Here is a 22,480-nt window from a genome sequence, read left to right as displayed (position 1 = left end):
TTGTTCCACTTCTGAAGTCATCACCTTTGGCCAAACTTGGTGTCATTCATACTCAACTTCTGAAGGAGGAAAAGATTTTTCCAATGACACCCAGATCAGAGTGATCGGCTCAATGGAGCCTGAAATATGCACGAAAATTTTCAGCAATTTGAGTGAAAATCTCACAGCAAAATTTCCTGCGACTACACGTGGCTACTCCATGGTAAAAATTGCCCGTCTCGATGATGCTTTCTCAGAATGCTTTGAACTGGAAGCAAGCCCGGTAGAAGGTCAATCACTGCAGCAAAAAGATAAGATAAGGAGAAATAGGAAAGGTAAAAAAAAAGAAAAATTAAAAAAACCGAAAGCCTAAAGACGTAGGTCACTTTCTCGTCCAAAAACTTTGATTTCTGCGCATGCCCGAGCAAAAATGTCATAAATCGCGATGCTAGTGGAAAGAAAGGCATACTGTCATGTTGCAAATGCCTTCTTGAGTAGATTAGAGCTAATTTGGCCCTTATCCAGCCTGAAAATCTCCAAAATGTCCTTTCCTTGCGAAAAGCTCTGGGATCAAGGCAATGGGTTAACATGAGAGCTAAGTTTCATTTGGAATGCCCAATCGGAAACTGGAGAAGGCTCGGAAAACGCTGGGGGACTTGAAGGATAATTTTGATACCGTCCAAAATGCTGAATGAAAACCGCATCCCCCAGGTTCGGAGAATACCGCGACACCGCATTTCGAAATTAAAATTACCGAAATACCGCAGGAAAAATTGTCCAATACCGCAATACTGCAAACCCTTATGTCCCCCTCTTTTAAATTTGTCGAATAAGTGGGCACTCGAACCCACGAAAAAGTTACGTTGCGTTACAAAATCCCGATATATAAAAAAAAATTATGCTAAAACATTAATCATATCAGTATACAGGGAAAGCCGGATAATCAGGTAAAAATATGTGCTAAAAGATAAATAAGGGGTGTTAAAAACATAAAAAGCATGCCAAAAATTTGATCAATTAAAAGCTTTCGCACGAATGGAGTTAGATTGCACATTTAGACTTGGTCTCAGTCTGTTTTAAATAACAATAAAAAAAACATTTCGTAAACGAGGCAGACAAACTTGTTTTTTTGCATTTCTTTAAAGCAATAAAATTATTGCCAATAGACCTTTCCATTAAATTCTTCTTTCTCTGAAATCCCGAAATATTTGAAGAAAAAAACCCCATAAGGTTTTCACCTTTACTAAGGCCTACTTATCTGCAAAAGTAGAGCTAATTTTATTTTTTGTCTTAACCATATATGACTTTAGTAGACATTTGCTCTTAAATTTTCTGTGCAAATCTGCTTTATTGTGCTTTCAGTGTTTTGTTATACAGTGAACCTTCTTTTTACCCCCCGACCCCCCCTCGATAGAAGAACGTCTGATTTCAAGACATTATTGACTGAGTGTGCATTACATAAAAATGCGTGACATCTTACTTTGTAATGTGACATCTTACCAAGACGTTTGTATAGCAGCTCCTTATTCGTTATACACAGTCAGTAAGCAATATTTAGACTATGAGTAGTCCCTCTTTCGCTTAGTCCCTCGTGTGCGACGCGAAAGAAAACCGTAAGAAAAAGCTGGCCGCGCGAGAGAAGCGGAAGACGAACTACTCGTAATCTAATAGCTGCAACTGAGTTTTGGACTAAGTACAGATCCTTATAGATGTCTGTACTTGCTTACACTTAAGACAACGCACAAGTCAAACATCTGAGTTGAATTCAGTATCCAGAGTCCATAGATTTAGAAAGAGACCTGGGTTCAAGTTTTCCAGAAAGTTAACTCATATACCTTACAGTACGGTGCTTGTAAATTTCGTCACCATTTGTTTCATGTGTTTGGACGAAACGTAAGCCGTTACACTTCAAAACAGCGTGTTTAAAAGGCAGAGGAAATAACAAAAAAGTACTAGCTAATTATCTGTCAAAAACAAACAAAGTTGATTAGATTTGGGAAGATTGAGGCTGATCACAAATTGTGCATCGTCGAAGAATTGGTTAAATTGATTGAATTAAAATACGTAACTGCTTGGATCCTATGACGTCATATCAGTAAAAACAGGAGATGAACAACATAAAAACCGCTGCCACAAACACAAGGCTGCATGAGGCCAGTTTGTCACAGGAGCTCGAGATCTTCTCACAGACTGGCTCTTTCTTCAACGGAGTATTGATGACTGGCCTGGAGACCAATTTCTTCCAATAATCCTAAGAAGTAGGAGACAAAAGATTATAAAAGGTGCCCATATTCTAGGCCCACTGTGGTGAGAGTTAAAGCCCTGGAAACTTGGTATGTTTCCAGCGGCCAAGTTCACCGCTCACTGCACGTTGTCACATGGGTTCACGCTGGCCAATACTGGAATTCTCTTCGGAAGATGACCCTTGATGCAGTTCAGGTTTTTAGAAACACTAGGATAACTCCATGGTAATAGATGTCCAACAGTAGCAATTAAATAATGAAAGAATGAAAGATGCGAATGCAAACATAACACTACTGGAAAAATGACCTGAAAAAATTTCACGCTCTGACGGGATTCGAACCCAAGACCTTTCATTCTTTCACTAGGATACTGACAACTTGTTTTACACAAATTTACACGAATTGCGTGCTGCCAAGTGATCTCATAATTTCTCTGTTTCGGTTGATAGGGATGGAGAATAGGTAAGCCTTAAATTCTGAAAGCAAGAAGCAGTGCGCAATTGAACAGGAATTGCTGCTAAGGTCAGTATCTCATAACTTTGATTCTAGGCTCACGACTACCAGCCGCTGAACGAGAAAGGAGCCCGCGCTCCTTCCCCGATGCCTCTTCTCAAACTGGACTCGAGACAGCGGCGGAAAACGAGCCTATACTTTGATCCTAATTCAATACTCACCGGTAAGCAATAGGCGTAAACGTCGTCCGTGTCTTGATAACTTTTACGTAGTTCAGAAATCAACTTATCTGTCCATTTTTCTGAAGAGTTCGGGAAACTAAGAAGGAACGATGATAGAGAGGTACAGTCAAGGAATTAATGATCATAGAATTACCCGAAATATCTCAAAAAATGGCTTCAAACTGTAGAAGAAATATAAAGAAACACAGCGGAAGGTCCAAAAAGGGGCAAGCCGGGACGAGCAATACTGTACACAATAAACGCGAACTGCGTTTGGCTAAGCTGGATAAGCATCGGCCTTACTGTAATTTTTTTTCAAGTTTATCTTAATTTGTATGAAAATGGTATTTACGAGGCTAGAAATTCATCCTTGTTTACTATGTGGCCTTAATTTTGCCGCTGATAAAGACTGTTGCTCTGCCAAATTATAGTTGGCAGCTGGAGAATAAACTTATGATAAACAAATTAAATGGTCAAAAAAAAGCATTGATCTGATGGGGGTAAATTGAACTCTTCTAATGGAAAATGGAAAATAAAACATGGCAAACCATTTTCTTTCTGCTGAGTGGACATGGAAAAGTGTGGTCGCTTTATATATCAAATGCCGTTTTTCATGGCACAAACTTACTCCACATGTTTTTTGTCAGAAAACTTTTCCCAGGCAGGCTCGTAATTTGACAAGCATCCTGTTAATTTCATTTTCGGGTAGTAAGCGAGGAAAGAGAGGCACATTTCGTTATCTGTACCAAGACCACCCTGAAAAATATATGTAAACAATTAATTCGATATTACACTGCTGCTAACTGTGTCAAATTATTCGCGGCACTTATTGTAAGAAACAAGCATAGACTGCGTAGAGTTTGGTTGGTCTCGTTGCCCACTCCCAGAGCATTCCATTAATTGTGTTCACGTAGTGTAACGCAATCCTAATTGCGTTCTCGAGGAACGAGAGAACTGTACAAGCCCGCGAATGATCCCGACCCGCAAATGATCCCGTAACCGCAAATGATCCCAAACTTGTACCGCAAATGATCGCAGGACCGAAAATGATCCCCAGATTGTACCGTAAATGATCCCGGACCGAAAATGCTCGCCTCGCCATAAAATTTGGAAATGTGAGGACTCAGGAACTTGGACAGTGGATTTAAAATATTAATTTATGCAATCGCTTCTTTTTATTACTGTGAAACTCAGAAAACCATCAACATTTGGATTTGATTCCAAAAGGTTAATTTGGTACTGAACCAATCACAATAAAGTTCAGGACACGCAAACTGTTGACCTGTTTGAGTTTTTTTTTTTCTCATCAAACTTTTTGGCACTTCCATAGATAGATATTGTTAGAAGAAAATATTCAATGAGTTCACTTTTTAGTTTTTCACTGCAAAACATTACTGATCTAGATGCCGGTCTAGATGGGAAAATCAAGACCGCTTTCAATATCGATTTTAACCAATCAAATTCGTGAATTCGGTAGCACTCAGTCCTTGTGAGACACAGCCGTATAATAAGGGAGAATAATGCCCTACAATTAGCCAATCACTGCAATCAGAGCGCGCGTTATATCGCCGGGCTACAAACACAAGCCATATAATAAGAATACTTAAACTGAGACGGCTGGCCTGAAAAGAGTAATACGAACAAAGGTTTAAAACATGGACAACAGAAATTTTTATGTGGTCCAAGTGACATACTCCCATGCAAAGTTAACCTCTCTTATCGGATCCTGGTTATCTGTGCACTGTATATCATCCTCTGTCACTATTATTTGCTCATTTTATATTGTTTGGAAATGAAACCTTTCTTTCTTTCGGTCACAGCCATTTCATGTTTTCATTGTTTTTTTAGAGTAGCAACTGGTAAATTAAACTAAAGTAAGGGAAAGTATCCAACTCTACATACATTTGTCTGGTTTGCTCCTGTCCGGTATTTACAGACTGTTGTTAAGGAATCTCCCTGTCAAAAAAATATCAAAAACAGGAATAAAGTGACAGGATATCACGTACTGCAAATTCATGTGTATTTTGTGACAACCTTCAGTTATTCTTTCTTACCGGTAAGACTGTTGCCTCCCTCCTGAGAGAATGGTACTCCTTCGATAAAAGAAAAAAGAAAGGAGATAGTTCAGAACAAAGCTCACCTCAAAACCTTTCGCTACTATGGGGCCGTGTCTCTGCATACATCCATAACTTTTAAAAATACAAGCTTAATCAATTTTACATGTAGTACAATTCTATGCCCAATTAGCCTACGTACCAAGCGTTCCAGTTCGAGGAAAGTTATGAATTTCTCACCTTAATTTGTGTGTGTACCAACTCACCTGAAAGTTGAAGTCATAATGGTCGTCCCTGCCGATCTCTGGAAGTTCCACTCCCTTTCTCACATGTCGAACATATACCCCACGACCTTATTTAAAAAAGGATTAATAAATTCAAGCATACCCTCATATATATAGTTGTAATATTTTCCAGAATTGTTTGTGGACTAGTTAAGCAATAGAGCACTTTTTCCGTGTTTACTTAGCCTCATCTAAACCAGTGACGAGAAGGGTTGGGAAATTCGAGACAGTTTGCATAACTTTCGAGAATTCTCCCAACCCTCCGCCTGTTTAGATGAGGCTATGTAAACACGGAAAAAGTGCTCTATTGCTTTTATAAAATAATTCTCAAAAATATTCGCTAATCTAAAACGTCACAACCGTGTTTACATACTCTCACCTATAATGGACAATTTATAATGGTAATTGAACTGAGTGGAGTGCAATTTGGTCTGAATCATACGAGTGATTTCAAAATTGAACGGGCGCACAGCACGAGTTCGATTTGAAATCACGAGTATGATTTCAGACCAAAATTGCACGACACGAAGTTCAATTGCCACTTTATTAGATCCATCTTGAAATCGCACAATTTTATCGCCTTAAATTTTAGATTTTTGGTGCATTGTTCCAGTAGCCGGTTTGTTAAAAGAAGCAGAACCAGAAACGCCTTTACGTCTATTTAGGATGCAAAACGATGTCATGTGACGAAAACTCATTCGAGCATGACAAAGAAACAAGCAGTTCTGAAATCAAAACGAAAATATTCTACTTCAGGTACAAAAGTTCAGTTCTCGTCGCCTGAATCAATGATGGAAGGCCTTCCTTTCTTCTATGGTTGAGGCTGAGACTTTCATTGTCTTTAGAGAAGGAATTTGAAGGTGCATCCTGTGTAATTCTGCGATTGATTTCTTTTGAGTTGTGAAACTCCCTCGAATGTACGATGCCCAGTGGATAGTACGTTTTTTTTTTTCTTTTAAACACTATTTAATGGCATGATTTTAAGGGAGTCCAGCTCGTTATCATCTCCGTTTCTTTTTGTGACCTTGGCGTAGGACTCAATACTCAGGACCTTGTCAAGTTCTTGCGGCGCCATTTGTTTCAAGATATTTCAAAGATGGCGGGACTAGCACCTGCTTCGTAAGACGTTCGTCCATTCACTGTTTTGTGCAGTGGGGCGTATTTTGACTATGTTAATTCACAGCGACAGAGTTGAGCTCTTTTGTTGCTTCGTTTGAAACTACCGCAAACCTGGAAACATCTACCTTCTTGAGATGGCTCTGAATTTGTTGTTGTGTGGTTTTCGTTTCTTTACGTTTTACTGGACTCGGTATCATACCGATCTTGAGCAGATGTTGAAGAAAAATCGCCAAAATATTCGTCAAAATGGACACTGAAAGGTGGAAACTTCCATTAAAGTAGGTCTTCAGCCTGAAGGAGCTCATAATCGACATTCAGAAACTGTAATTAATTAAGTGGTCAATTTTTTTGGAAAAAAACTACAGTAACAACAAAGTTTTGGCAATAGTACGTGTAGTTGCAAAATTCTCCACACAATGGCTTTTTGCCTTTCATTTTCCTCAAATTTTATTGATTACTTTAAACTAATCTTGATTTCTGATTGGTTGTTTTGTTTTACTGTCCCATTTTCATTGGTTGAGAAAAAGATGCGATTTAGAGCAAAAAATAGTGTGATTCGTGAATAAATCGCACCACTGAGAGCCAATCAGATTGCAAGGATAAGCAGTGATTTGAAAATTGATTTAATAAATGGAGTAATCGTGCTCGTTATTTCAAATCGGCCTCGCGCTTGTCGTTCGTCCCGTTTTAAAATTACTCAAGCGAATCGTACGACACGTAGTCCAATTACTATTACTTATCATTCATTCAGACAGTAAGATATATGGTCTTCTAGCCCTAGTTTTTAACTCTAACCTGTCAAGTGAGTGTGAAGACCAATGGCAAATATCCGGATTCCTCCACCTGGCAGTGTTGAGCCTTTTAGACCCTGTGAAATAAAACTGATGTTATGGCAGGGTAAAGTCCGTGTCGGACCGAGTGACCCATACAACTAGCCCCTGCTTAGTCCGGATTCTGTAGCACTAAGCGACTACGAGTATTTCTACTCCCCCCTAGATGAGATGGGTTAGTCCGTCGCAGGGTTACCCCTAGCATCTATTTCGCTAGTACTCATTTGAACACCTGGGCCGGTTTGTTCAAAACCCGATTAAGCTAAGCCGGGATTAGCAAGAATTTTAACTTCAGTTTGGTAATATTTGGGTGAGGTTTTCTGTTTACATTGTAGGAGATGGATCAAACGTTCAGTCAAGACAGTGTTTGACTACATTTCCAAACACGTCAAAGTCTGTCAAAAATACTCCACTGTGCGTCGTATTTTCAACTCTCTTCACGGGGTTTGGAGTTGTGGTCAAACACGGTCTTTCGTGTATGATAAATCACTTCCAGCTCGCTAATTATCAGACCACCAACAGAAATGTCAGGCAATAATATTAAATAGCTCTTAGTATGTAGTTCATACGAGCAAAATCCCGCACGTGATTAGATCATGCTACAGTGTTCACGCATTCTATTGAGCTCAATAAAAATGACAGGCAGCTTCAGCTATATTATGCCGCATGCTTGGGAATTTCGCATACTAAAACACTATTTCATGCATAGGGAAGAGATTGACACCTTTCAACTGTGATTCTTTCTTAGCTCTTTTCATGATCAAAGCTTGCATTTCTGTTGGTTTCTGGGATTCAAAGAAACAACTACAAAAACAACATCATTAACAACAACTACAACAGAGGTAGAGGAAAACGCTAAAACCTTTTCCAACATCCCCGTCTCGTACACCTAGACACCGAAATAATGCATGCCAATCAGTTAACCAGCGGCAGCAATCGAATCGTTTACCACAAAATGTAGAAAAGAACTGAAGCTAAACAGGGAAACAAACCTCAGCAGTGCATTCTTCAGCGCAATAGCCCTCCGTTATCCAGTTATCTTGATAGGGTGGGATAACAAGAGATCCCGGCACACTCAATCCAACTGATAATATAGCAGCCTGGTACTTTCTAAGTTGGCTTGTGTAGTGAAAACGTAAACCAGAACTGTCGATTATCCCTGGAACGAAAACAGTAAATGATTATTTTATAGTCAGGGCCATGCAGCGTATTTTGAACGGTGACAGGAACTGAAAAGGCCCGCAGCAACACGCTACGCTCTACGATTTTAAGATGCGTGCCGGCCAACAGGCGACAAAATTATTCAACGCTCGCTCAGCAAAAAGATTTGTCGCGACAGCAAAGCGCTTAAGGTTACCGTATACCTTCAGGGGTGTCTCGCGTCCAAGAGATGTAGCACTTCCGGTTTAAGCGGTAGATACCTAAACCCCTGTATCGAATTAAAGCTTATAGAGCTAGCTATCAAAATATACCAAGAATTTTGAAATGAAATGAATTGCCGATTTTTTCAGGACCTCTAAATGCGAGCGCCCTAATCACCTTTTGAAAACTACAAGTCAAAGCGAATTTTGTTTTTCGCCAATTATTTTTTTCCCGGTTTAAGGACTAAAAGCGCTAAAAGAGCGTGTCTGCGTTTTGCCATGTTCAATTGCAGTAAAAAGTTACAGAACATTTTCGAAATACGATTTAAAAAATGTGAAGTGATCGTACAAAAATCGCTCTCGGAGAAAAAAAAAAATTCGAAATAAACAATTCGCAAAACGTTTTTGTTTATTATACGTTAATCTAGCTACTGTCCAAATTTGAAGGCAATCGAAGCAATACCCTTTGAGTTATAACTCTTTAAAGTGTCTGCTTCAAGCGAAAAAATTTATTCGAGAAAACAGCACTAAGAAAAATCTCTTGCTTCGCAAACAAACTCCGCCCACAAACGCCTTCAGCTGGGTTCTCAGATCACTGAGCCAATCAGCGTTTGGAAAGTTTTTTCTCACGATGAAATTTACGCGCGAATCTCCAAAACACCCTTGTGTTTCGCAATGCGCTCAAAGCGGAAAGATAATTTTTCTGTAGTTCGGTTTTTCTTGAAGAAAAACGAAAAAGGATACGAACGCTAGAGTGGCTGGGCGAAGAAAACAAACTAAAGAAAGCGCGGCGGAGCAAATGTGATAAGATTCCAATGGATCTCAGTGCAAACATCGCCGTTACAGCTGTCAAGTTCCCAAATTTGTACAGAACCTGTCTCTTCTCTTGACTCGATCTTTTTGCCCGCTTCATTGATACGATAGCTATAGCTTCATCCGCGAGGCCAACTTTCGCTTCTTCACTCCGAGATGTATTTCCATTCGTTCTTCGCTGTTTTCGCTTTTTCGGACTGGTCCACGGAGTATTCCGTGGTCCATGTTTGCTTATAACTTAATAGAATTAAACCTAATACGAAAAATGCTTGGATTAACAATGCTGATCAACTGAGTAGAGGTGAGTAGCCAGCCAATTCGTGGTATCAATATAGTTAATATTCCCGCGAAAGTCGTCTCGGTTGATTGCATACGCGTTTAGGGCTGTCAATCAAGAGGAAACTTTTACTTCCGACCATAACGTAAAACCTCCATTTCTCCGCCAATATTTAGCTTTTTTTCAATGTTTTTTTCAGAAATTACAGATTACTCTTCGACCATTACTTTGACCCAAAAATCTAAATTGAAGAAAATTGCCGATCTGAAGGTATATGGTAACCTTAAAACATCTTTTACCCCGCAAACGTTACCTGCTTTGTTTTCATAGTTATCGTAGTGGATTTCCAAGACTGCAATCTTTGGGCTGTCGTGCTCTCCAATGGATAATCCCACGTGCTCAGGATAATAGAACGACTGTGAATCAGGTAAGTGATATCATTAGAACAAACGTACATCTGAGACAACATAAGGGAAGACTGCCAAGGCAAGTGTATGGGTTGACAGAGACATACAGCTAGCCGACATGACGCCTTGGTTTACAGCGTTAAGTTCTTTGATACTGGGCATCCATGTTATACTCAATTGACATGCACTTGTCAAAATAAGGTACTCGATGACCACTATCACGTGACCATATCGAGGGATCAAGTTTAGAGCTTAACGAGATCATGTGTATTTTAAAGTTGACCGCTGACGAAGAGCTGGTTTCCGATTGGATCGCGGACTCATGTCAGGTCAACTTATTGTAACAGGGCTACGTTGATCGGAAACCGGTTAACACTAACCCAGGATTAAAAGTTAACCAAAGTAAAAATTTTTCGTGTATAAAAATGCTTTTCACTGTTTTTGTTTTGGGAAGTTTGAAATTATTCAAATTTAAAACAAAAGGCCAAACAATATAAACAGAAAATCTAACCCAAAGTTACAAAACTCAAATCAAAATTCTCGCTTATCCTGGATTAACTTAATCGGGCTTTGAACAACCTGGCCCAGGAGCTCCGCTTTTTAGCTAATATATTATGGATGATCATGTGCACAACACTTTGTAACCAATACCGCTCCTCCAACTGCCCAGGCCACAATCACAGGAGGCCCGCCACATTGTTCTACAGCCGGCGGCATGTCTGGAGAATCCAGTGTGCCTTCATAGCTTAGGTTACTCCTCGGGAAATCATCGCTGCACTCATAAAGAACCATGTGGTGTACAACCCCCTCGTTACCTTCCTGAATTATAGGATCAATCTGAAATGGGAAACAAATTATAATTAAAGTAGGCAAGTCTACTCTCGCGTTAGGGAACAATTGGGATCGACCAGAAAAAGTGCCTTGCTTGATGGACGTGTCCACTGCAATGGTATCAAATTAACGATTTATTAAAAGAAAAATGTTTAGAGAATAACGAAATTACCAACTCACAACGTGACCGGCTCTCAGTCGGCTCCGGCGGATAGCTTAATTGGTAGAGCACTGCACCAGTATCGCAGAGGTCACGGGTTCGAATCCCGTGCAAGCCTGAACATGAATCGTTTCAGGCTTTAATTTCACAACTGCTTAAGTTGTTTGTATAATGGCGAGTCTGGGATGACCAATCACGTCTTCGTATCATTTTTCTTCACAGTTCAAATACATGATCTTTCATTCACTTGTGCATCCTTTCCTTTTCTTCTAACCAACTATTTTTGCGACGCTATTTACAGCTAAGAGTCGTTAAGAGGGGTTAAGTATCAAAAGCACTATCAGTAAACTAATCAGGAGTCTAATTGCTATAGCTGAAAGTAAGTCGCCATACCCGAATGATGTCATGTCTCCTCTGGAATTCTGGAAACTCGAACACACGGTAATAGTAAATGGTTCTTTTAGTCGGTAAAGCTGTCTGCGAGAGATAAAGAAAAAAAGAAAACCTAAATGTTAGGAAAAACAAAAGAAAGCGCATGATAAAAGCAGTGTTTCTATAAATCCGTAAAACAGCCAACGTAGCAAGCGTTCCCCAATTATTAAGGCACGCAAAGTCGCGCACAACCCTTGAAGGCGAGAGAAATGTAATCTTCCATGGGAAAAACAAAGGTGGTGATTGGCACGTTAAATTGACACATACTTTTTAGCGCACGAAAACCTTAACAACGCTCAAAAAACTTACAAAAATGTCTAAAATTTTCAAACCTAGCATATACAACATGATAAGCACAGGGACAGTTATTGCAAAATTATGGCTATCCCTGTATGAGGTTCGTATTTCATGGTGGTAAAATGTACTGCCGCCATCTTTTTCCTCCAGGATCACCTCAATAGACACACTAAACTAGCCATCTGATTGCGCACGGAAAGCAATGAGAATTTAATTTTGGGAAACCGCAATGAAAACTGAGAAGTTTCATTGAAGTTACCTGACACTATTCTCTAAAAGAATTTAAAAACAGTTTCTTCATAGGAACACTCGGAGGTTTGAAAGAAGCCCAGAAAGTCAATAGAAACGGCATTTGCAACAGCTTATCTTCTCAATTAGGCATTTTTGATTTTCCCAAGCTCCCACTAATGTTTTTGTAACTCGAATGAAACACGTACGAAAAATGCATTCGAACTTTCCGTTGCGTTGCCATAAAGAACTGAACGCCCCTGTTGATGAGATTATATACTCTTGCGATATCCGAAATCGTTTTCTCAGCACAAATCAAGCAAACGGCTGGCTGTTTTCGTCACAACAATTTTACCTTGTTATTAGTAAAGTTGAAAGTCTTGGTGTCATCAGGTAGTTTGGGGATATTGTCTATAGTATTGAGCAGTAATACACTTCTAGCTCCTCTACTTTTGAAATCGTGTGGTGGAATGTTGTCTTCAGAGGAAGGGTCGTCTGGATGAAATGCGTAGATGAGTTTAGTTGTTCCTTCCTGTAGAAAAACAAAAATATCACAAAAGAGTTATTACTAGCGACCAGTTGACTGCTTAGTGTATTATATATATACGACGTTATGCCAGCCTTGCAATAGTCTTTGACTTATCATCGTTTTACTTTTCAGCTTTAGCTGGTTAGATCTCCTGTGAGATCCAACGTTCAATCAAGCAGGATCTTCGTTCACGGCTTTGCAGTTTATCAGTAGCTTCAATGAATCGGTACACGGGTAAATATTTACCTGAACTCCGTTGTCCTCGGAATCGCAAGTTTCAAACTTTCGTTTAAACGTCATTGTAGTTTTGCCACCACTCTCCAGCAGAGATATTAGCTCATAGTTCTGCTGAGAATCTATCTGGGGTGTCATGTGACCATCCGCATGACGGTCCTGCAAAAGATCAGTGATCCCTTGCAGAATTAGTCTGAGAGCAGTCGTCAGCTTGCATACATTTTGAGTAAAAAGATTAATAGCCTCTTTACTGTCTCTCTATCAAATTGGTATACATATATGGCAAACTCACGTGGAGAAGCAGGGGAAATTTCAAGTCTTAAGGTAATTCCCCTGAAATAAAAGTGACAATAGATTTTTGTTCAACCTTTGTCCACTGAATATTTGTCATATGATAACTTCAATTTTGAAATAAAAAAGGGGGGTGCCCATGCTCATTAAGGAGCAGTGAGGCATTGAAAATGCCCCATTTTGGCATTATTTAATGCTTATTATAAAAACGCATTCCCAGTAATTGTAAAATCTTTGTGAGCCCAGACTCATAAGAAAACGCATTAAACTACAGTCAATACATTGTGTCGGACACAAATAAACATTCAGACAGAAAGCTAAATCCTTGATTAAAAAATCGAACCAAATTTCTTGACGTGGTTACCGACTGCAAGATAGAAAAGACCACAGTGTATCTGCTATTTTTCTTATTTATTCAATTTTTAGCAATAGAAATTAGATCAGTCTTTTCTCACGCGAAGTTTCTGATTAGTTGATTACAATTACTGGAAAAAAAAATTGGGGTGCCCGTGCTCGTTGGTGAGCTAGAGCCATTTTTCAACTGAAAGAGTTCAATATCAAGGCAAATCCGTCGTGTTTTCAATATGCGCGTGCACGAGCGCGCGCTAATGACGCCATAAATTATGCGCAGTAAGGATGCGCAATGCAAATGTGAGGAATGACCTTAAAGACGTTCGCGCTAATTGTTTCTGCGCATACTGCGCACGCAAATTCACACGCCGCGTCATGCATCGAGCGCGGTAAGGCGTTGCCTGGATTTAACGATCTTGGACGTTCGGCGACCTCCATTTTTCTTTTAATGGATCATTTTCTCTAACGATTTTCTACGTTTAGCGAAAAAATGAAGAAAATCTATCGAAAAGAAGTTAGAAGTTTTTGCAAAATGCACCATCGAATTCCGTTCTTTTTTGCTCTTCGTTTATCTGTACGGCGATTTCAAATGCCTCTTAACTTCAAGGGTTAAGTTTTGTGAAAACGTTGGCAACATTTGCAATTATTAATGCAACTGATTCACTTATACAAAATGTTACTAGGATAGTTTGTCTCCGTTGATTCATCCTTGATATTTTGAGCTAAAAGCCCTGGAAGACTGATTCACTTGCGCCATGTTTTCAAAATCAGACTAGTTTTCCACATGCTTTATCTCTGAAACAAAGTCCATAAGTCATAATCTGTCCGTAGTAGAAGTTTGAAGAAAATCTATCGAGTAGAACATTTTCGCGCGAACGTCCTTAAAAGTGCGTCCATGAGAAAACCAGGCAGGAGGTGATACAACTCGAATCACTGATTTCGCTCAAACTTGGTAAAAAAAAAATTGGGATTTGGTGAGTTAATGATTATGGCAAAAAATTAGGTCAAAATATTTCATTCCCTTTAAGTTAGGGAGATTCCCAAAAATGGTCATTTGTCACTAATTCACGCATATTAAATTAGCTGTCTTTGGTTTAGTATTTCTACAACAAGAAAAGCCATGTCAAAATGAAATTCACTGGATCATATTCTACAATTTTCAGTCTCAAAGCAAAGATATTCATTTGAACTAGGCAATTTGATTCCTCTCCGTGGCTTCATCTTAAGTAAGGTGCTTATTTCGTGGAGTTTTGATCAATAACTTTTAATTGATAGCAAGTATCTGCAATGGGCAACAGCAAATACATCCAACATGGATAATAAGAGCAATCAATAAAGTTTTCACAATAGCCATGACATGTTTTCAGACATGTTTACAAAGGTTTTTACGATTTATGGCCATTTCATGAACATCCACTGAATAAATAAATAAATAAATAAATAAATAAATAAATAAATAAATAAATAAACAAATAAATAATACTTTATTTATATAGCGGTATTTCTATCGCTTTTTAATAGCGCTTTACAAAAGCCCTTTTTCTGTCTTAAACAAACTCGAAATCAACAAGAAATATCTTGCTAAGTATTTTCCTATCAATTTCCAATATAAATTCGGCGAAAAGAAGCACTTGAGAAATTTCTTTCAAATATTTTCAGAGCTATATTTTGTGACATTCTCACAACATCAAAAAAAAAAAAAAAAAAAAAAAAAAATGCGACAGAAGAAGATTCAAAGCAAAAGTTCGTTTAACTTCGAGTTAGTATGATTTTAGGTGTAAAATACTGAAAGGAAGTACTACATGCAGGTCACTTAGACGCGATTTCGTGTTCTCTTTGATGGTTGGATAGCGAAATGTTCATCTGTTCGGTTGCTTCGAGCCGAGTGTTTTCAGAGAATATCCATTGTCATCCCGCTTTCATCATCAGAGATTTATCATCAGGTTGTCGAGAAAGCTATTCAAAAGGCCGATCATAGTCCAGGAAGAACCATGACTAGTGCTTTAAAATGCAGATTCCTTTCAAAGCCCACCACAAAAAAAATATAACTTAATATAACTTAACTCGACTCAGTGAATTCTGAATGCAACAAGCCGTTAACGCAATGAGGCATGAAAAGAGAATTTACATTTTGATAATCGGAATATACACGAATTATTTTTCTTCCTTCCTCGTGGTACTGATTTGCTACAAGAATATATTGGAAAAAAAAAGTTGTCTGTGTCTCTATCGAGTTTTAGTATAAATCTACCAGCGTTCTATCACGAATGCCGTTCCCTGATTCGCTACGCTACTCACTAGGTATTCTGTTGTAGATAGTGAGTAGAGTGGCAGTGTGCGGTTGTTAACAAAATGACGGCCGCTTCTTTGCGTTTACGAGGTGTCTGTGAGGGGATTTTGACAAAATTTTTTAACGACTAGTAGATTTATCCTCAAACAATTAGGTTATTCGCTTTCGTGACATTTGACGAGGGCACAGCCCTAATCAAGCATCACGCGATAGCAGTCGAAGGCGAACAATCTAATTGTTGAATAGAATATTTGTAACTAAAAGTTTGGGTAAACAATTGACTGTTTTTCATGATCAAACTTAACGATTGTATTTTATCCAGAAGCTTATCTACGGTAGCCGATATGAACAACACAGAATCAGAAATCTCACAATACGGATACAAAAAGGGGCATAACATATAAAACAGAATCACAAAGCCCGCAACACTTTAAACACAAACACAAAACCAACAAACACGAACACAAAACGTCATTTTAAAATCAAACCAAGAACACGGATGTTACTAAAAGGAGGAATGGGGAATGGGAAATGGAAAATAAGGAATGGGGAATAGGGATTGGGGAATGGGGAATGGGGAATGGGGAATGGGGAATGGGGAATGGGGAATGGAGAATGGGGAATGGAGAATGGGGAATGGAGAATGGGGAATGGGGAATGGGGAATGGGGAATGGGGAATGGGGAATGGGGAATGGGGAATGGGGAATGGGGAATGGGGAATGGGGAATGGGGAATGGGAAATGGGAAGTGGGGAATGGGAAATGGGAAATGGAAAATATGGAATGGAGAATGGGAAATGGGGAATGGGGAATGGGGAATGGGGAATGGGGAATGGGGAATGGGGAATGGGGAATGGGGAATGGAAAATGGAGAATGGAGAATAAGGAATGGGGAATGGGGAATGGGGAATGGGGAATGGGGAATGGGGAATGGGGAATGGGGAATGGGGAATGGGGAATGGAGAATGGGGAATGGGGAATGGGAATGGGGAATGGGGAATGGAGAATGGGGAATGGGGAATGGGGAATGGGGAATGGGGAATGGAGAATGGGGAATGGAGAATGGGAAATAAGGAATGGGGAATGGGGAATGGGGAATGGGGAATGGGGAATGGGGAATGGGGAATGGGGAATGGGGAATGGGGAATGGGGAATGGGGAATGGGGAATGGGGAATGGAGAATGGGGAATGGGGAATGGGGAATGGGGAATGGGGAATGGGGAATGGGGAATGGGGAATGGGGAATGGGGAATGGGGAATGGGGAATGGGGAATGGGGAATGGGGAATAGGGAATGGAGAATGGGGAATGGGGAATGGGGAATGGGGAATGGGGAATGGGGAATGGGGAATGGAGAATGGGGAATGGGGAATGGAGAATGGGAAATAAGGAATGGGGAATGGGGAATAGGAAATGGGGTCAAAATAAAAAATAGGTCAAAATAAAAATCAAAACCGGTCAATAGATAAAGTCCAGAATCTGGGAAATGAAAGAAGGTAAATATGCAAAGACTCTCGCAAAAAATCTTTTCACAATTTTTCTTATGCGAGATATGCGGAGAAATTTTGTACCCAAATTTATAGAGATTTATATGGAGATGCCATGCTGGCGCCCATCCATATGGGCACCAACATGTCGGCCGGAAACCAACAGAAACATCTGTCACTGAGTATTGCAACAAAAGCGTGAATTTATCCCTCGAGAAACTCTAAAATATTAAAATAATATTTTTTCTAAGACATGAACTGTTCAGATAGCCAAGTTCCCCGAAATAAGTCACTTTTTTAACCATCATGACAGCTCTCTAGTCCGTCATGTAAATGCCGCGTCACGCAAAGGTTTAGAAATTCAAGGGTAGAGGATCACAAAACCAAGAACCCATTCGGAGGGAAAATTTGTATGAATATAAGTTTTCAGCTGCTCTTATACATCATTTAAGTAAAATATCAGGAAGATCAATAGTTTTGTTATTCGAATTTTAGTGACGTCATGTGAAAACCAGCTATAGGAAATGGAGAATGGCGAATGGGAAACGGAGAATTGGGAACGGGGAATGGGAAATGGGCAATGGGCAATGGGCAATGGGCAATAGGAAATGGAGAATGGGGAATGGGAAATGGAGAATGGGGAATGGGAAATGGAGAATGGGAAATGGGCAATGGGGAATGGGGAATAGGGAATGGGAAATGGGGAATAGAGAATGAGGAATGGGAAATGGGAAATCGTGAATGGGCAACGGGGAATGGGGATGGGGAATGGTAAATGAGGAATGGGGAATGGGGAATGGGAATTTGAAAATGGGCAAATTGAGTCTTTTTTTACATTAAGTTTTTAGAAAGTGGAAAAAAAATTTCAGCGGCTATTACCGATATCTACGGTTTATTTTTTTTGCAACGGCGTGTAAGCCGATTAAATGACAAAGTTGCGTAAACAAACCCACTTGTAAGCCAATTTACTGCAGGAAGAAGAGGCTCAGGGTCAGTCCGTATAGTGAAAAACTGTGACCTCAGGCTTGAAAATGCTGCCCGAGGCCGCAGGGTGAGGGCAGCATTTTCAAGACCTCGGTCACAGTTTTTCACTAAGTTTACCTCTCTGATTCTTGCTGTATATTGTAGACAATTTCTGTGGAATACACGTAACGGATTTCCTCGCTATGCGCTACTCAATTTGCGCTCGAAAAAGTCTGATTTCGAGTAAATTGTTTTTGTACGTAATACAAAGTACTTCCAACTTTGCACGAAATTTCACACCGGAAAAACAATTTTGGAGAACTTAACTGGTGAACGAAATGGAACTAACATAAAGTAGTTCGAAATAAATCTGTTCTGTAGAGGAGGTGTAAGCCGATTAAATGACAAATTTGCGTAAACAAACCCACTTGTAAGCCAATTCACTGCAGGAAGAAAAGGCTCAGGGTCGGTCTGTATAGTGAAAACCCGTGACCTCAGGCTTGAAAATACTGTTCACCATGGAGATCGAGAATAACAGCAAGATCGCCTTTCTCGATCAAAAAACACAACAACAGGAGAACGGTACAACAGCGGACCACAGAGAGAACAGCTACTCGTCGGAACAATGGAACAATAGGAGGATCGAAATGCACCAATCACAGCCGACCTTTGTGATATAAATGATACCGTGCAATCAGTCGACCTTATCGCCTGAAGAAGACTAGCAGTAAGCAGTCGAAACGTCGGGATCTACATCTAAAGTGACTACACCGTGTGACAAACGATAATGCACTTTATTATTAATATTGAAATAGTTTTGCATGATATCAGTCGACCGTAACCCGCTGTCAGCAGAAAACTTGCCTTGTCATCCTCGATAATTTAAATTTAATTAACAACAACAACTTTTATTTAAATACGTTGTACAGGCATATAAGTAACCTGCTTTGTACTAAGTACTATTATTCCAGACGGTAAGAACTTTTAATCCGGACGTCGTAGTGTATTGAATAAACAAACAGATTCCATGTTGCTATCCGTCTGCTCAGTAATAGATCACAGATGACGTTAAAATGTGGTAAGAACAATACAGTGACACACGAGGCGATAGCCGAGTGTATCTCTGAAGTTCTGATATTTCAAGAAACGAAAAGGAATGTTAATGACGTCATCTATGCGTGTGTCTTCTAATAGATCATAAGTACGAACCAATTAAAACGCGAAAATAGTTTGACTTATTATGTAATAAAGTTTCTGTGCATTTTACAGAGGAAAAGTTAGCACAAATGATTGTAAAGTTTCTTTTCGTAAACGATGTACTGTTTTGTTTTCTTTTGTCCACATTTCGGTGAAAGAATCTCATATCGAAGGTCCTGAAAAGTCAAATGTAGACAAGGTTTTTAAAAGAAATAAATTCACCTGAGAGTTTCTTTCAAAGTATCCAGCGTCTTCACACTCCTTGAAATCTGGGCTCAGAACTTTTCTTTCTGAAGGAAGGCATTCCCGCTCACACACTTTTCGTAATATATGACGACGCAATTTATAATGTCGCGTACTTCGTTCGGTAGAACGCTATCACCGCTATTTGATGTGGCCATACTGGCCAAAATTAAACAAGCCAAAGCCGAAGGAAAAGGTCGAAAGACTAAGAAACTAGAAGAGATCGGGTGGTCAAGATTACAGATGCACGCGTCAAAAAATGTCGAAAATAAACAGATTGGTCTCTCGACAGATGTCATTGATGTCAGAGGCCAACACAAAAGCTTAAAGACCTCATACAGTCTGATATAGTCGAGCGATAATGAATATGTTTGACAGAACCTGGCAGGGTACAGAGCCGTTACTATTCATTACTTGAGACCTGAAACAGAATTGAAATCCCGTATCCCACTCTTTTCCCCTTGCGAATCTCGCATCCCAACCCCATAAAAACACAAAATCCCGCTTCCGCTTGAAATTGAAATTTCCGCTTCCCACCACTGTTTTCTGCTTAAATCCCGAATACCACCCCGAAAAAAAGCCAAATCCCGCATCCCACCGGCCAAAGCTATTGTGGACCCTCCCCGAACGTATTGAGTCACAGCAACCTTGTCCAAAGTTTACGTAACTCGACTTGTATTTTTGCAGTTTCTGCAAGAATCAGGCATTAACGTAACAGAGCAACCTACTGGAGCGTATCAAGCTAATTCGAAACTTTGAACGCGTTTGTTACCTTGAAGTAAGGTTTACCATCCTTTACCCAGCCGATCACAATATCAGCTCCTGCCATTCTGCCTTGCCCACTGGAGATTCCAAATCCGACCCATCCAGCTGTTTGGGCTTCCACCGTGAAATAAATTTCCTTGTTTGCAGTGCTAATATTCCAATACAACTTCACTTTTTGGTCTTTATCCAGAGGAGAAAAGAACGAATCCCCCTGCTCAAGATCAGCTAAGGATTTTGCTAAACACATAGAAATCAACAAAACGTAAGCCAGTGTCTTCATGATCCCTTGTAATCAACCGAGGAGTAGAAGAGCAAAACGCCAAGCAAGCTACTTGTTGTAATTAAGTTGTTCTTGCGACTTGCACGCACTTTACAATAGCTGTCACGAACGCACTGACGCAATACAGTATATCACTGATTTACATACAAATTTGAAGTGCTTCAGAGCGTGACCGCTGCGCAGGTATCTCGGTTCGCTTGCCACGCCATATACCTCTGTTTTGAGGTAATTTGTCTACTTCAGGGTCCTACAAGAGGCTATGCGTTAAAAAATTAAGTAACTATGAACGAAATGTTTTTTTATATATATATATTTTGTTTGCTTCGTTACGAACTATCGGATTTTCTGGCGTCGACCCTGCTTTTCCGGAGCTTGCGAAAATGAAATAGTTAGATTGTGATATCACTGTCTTCTTTTAGTAATAACGTTTTCCTTTTTACAGTTCAGGTTAGAACAGCACTACACTATAGTAAGAGCCCTGTAGAGGTAAGCCAGTGTCTTCATGATCCCTTGTAATCAACTGAGGAGCTGAAGAGTAAAACCACTAGGGTTGGTAACGCTACCTGACAAATAGGGGCGTCTGACATATAGGGGCGTCTGACATATAGGGGCGTCTGACATAAAGGGGCGCTATATCAAAATACCAAAAGTTTATCATTACCTCTGCATGGTTAATGTGTCACACTACCAATAAATGGTTTGTGTTAAAATGACAGCTTTTGACTTCTAGTCAGTAGCGACTATTAGAGGAAGGAAAAGACTAATAATAAATCGGTTTGCTGAGCTGAGGTTCGAAGAATGGAGGTGTCAAGAAATCTAGATTCACTAGATCCACAAATTTTCTAAGTCTCAGTATGAATAATGTGGAGCATTTTTCAGGATTTCGTAATTCTTAAGAGATCTATAGATGGTTGAAGTCTCCTACACGTATTGCGACTCAAGTTCAGTAAACTTTAATTTGAATGGGGCGATCTGTTTCTGAAGTTGTTACAGAATTGATCCAAATAACTTAAGCCACGCGCGGATCTGGGCTGTTAGGTTTTGGTGAATTCATAAATGCTTCATGTTTTCAAAATTGATTAATTTATCGCGTAGTCTCTTTCGCAGCCGTTATTGCGAAGGAATCTGCATCGTATCTATGACGGGAAAAATGCAATACTGATCGTTTTCAATGTCACGCAATAAAAAAATAAATACAACACCAATACAGTACCAGTGGATAAAGTCAAGAAATAGATAAAGAAGATCATTATTTTTCTTAGTGTTAGGTCTTTGCGTTTTCCCAGACTTAAGACATTCGTATAACTGTTTCGCACGAAATTACGGAGCTCACAGTATGGAAACGCCGTGTTGGAATACTTTCGTGGTCAACCAATATGGCGGCCGGAAATAATCTGGAGCTTATTTTCGCTATGTAGGCTACTGATTATCTGTATTGAAAAAAGGAGCATTTACAATTAAGCACTTTTCCTAATGCTCTAACTTCTAAAAAGGCTAAATAACTTGAGATAGTTATATATTTTTCTACAAACGCGATCGTAACTCCGTGTCACGCTCAACTGCCATCAAAATACGCGTGGTTGAAGTGTAAACAGATATAAATTAACCGTCTCTTATGCCTGGCTCTCAAGTTTTGTTTTACGTGCACGTATTTAGAGAGGTAAGATTGGAGATATTAATAATTCCCATTTACGGCAAACAGCATATATGTTTCGGCATTTCTCTTGTATACTTCACGCACCTGACATATAGGGGTACATGACAAATAGGGGCATCTGACATATAGGGGCATCTGATATATAGGGGCGTCTGACATATAGGGGCACATGACATATAGGGGCATCTGACATATAGGGGCATCT

At 39.7% G+C, this 22,480-nt stretch overlaps 1 protein-coding gene across 1 annotated transcript; it reads right to left on the bottom strand.

Annotated features, from left to right (window-relative positions):
* Positions 1-1,286: 1,286 nt before the first annotated feature.
* On the bottom strand, positions 1,287-20,708 carry LOC145465890 (DBH-like monooxygenase protein 1). Its single transcript, XM_081449649.1, has 14 exons — positions 20,346-20,708; positions 12,765-12,911; positions 12,345-12,521; positions 11,426-11,509; positions 10,693-10,878; positions 9,948-10,050; positions 8,176-8,342; positions 7,149-7,221; positions 5,217-5,302; positions 4,951-4,989; positions 4,799-4,852; positions 3,525-3,652; positions 2,897-2,993; positions 1,287-2,230 (listed from the first exon to the last, which is right to left on the bottom strand). The coding sequence occupies exons 1-14, from the start codon at positions 20,616-20,618 to the stop codon at positions 2,072-2,074; spliced, it is 1,773 nt and encodes a 590-aa protein (XP_081305775.1). The 5' UTR covers positions 20,619-20,708; the 3' UTR covers positions 1,287-2,071.
* Between the last annotated feature and the right edge of the window lie 1,772 nt (positions 20,709-22,480).

The sequence above is a fragment of the Orbicella franksi genome, chromosome 13 (genome assembly GCF_964199315.1).
Source record: "Orbicella franksi chromosome 13, jaOrbFran1.1, whole genome shotgun sequence".
NCBI lineage: Eukaryota > Metazoa > Cnidaria > Anthozoa > Scleractinia > Merulinidae > Orbicella > Orbicella franksi.
Note: the sequence above shows the minus strand (reverse complement) of the source record. Positions and strands in the feature narration are given on the sequence as shown.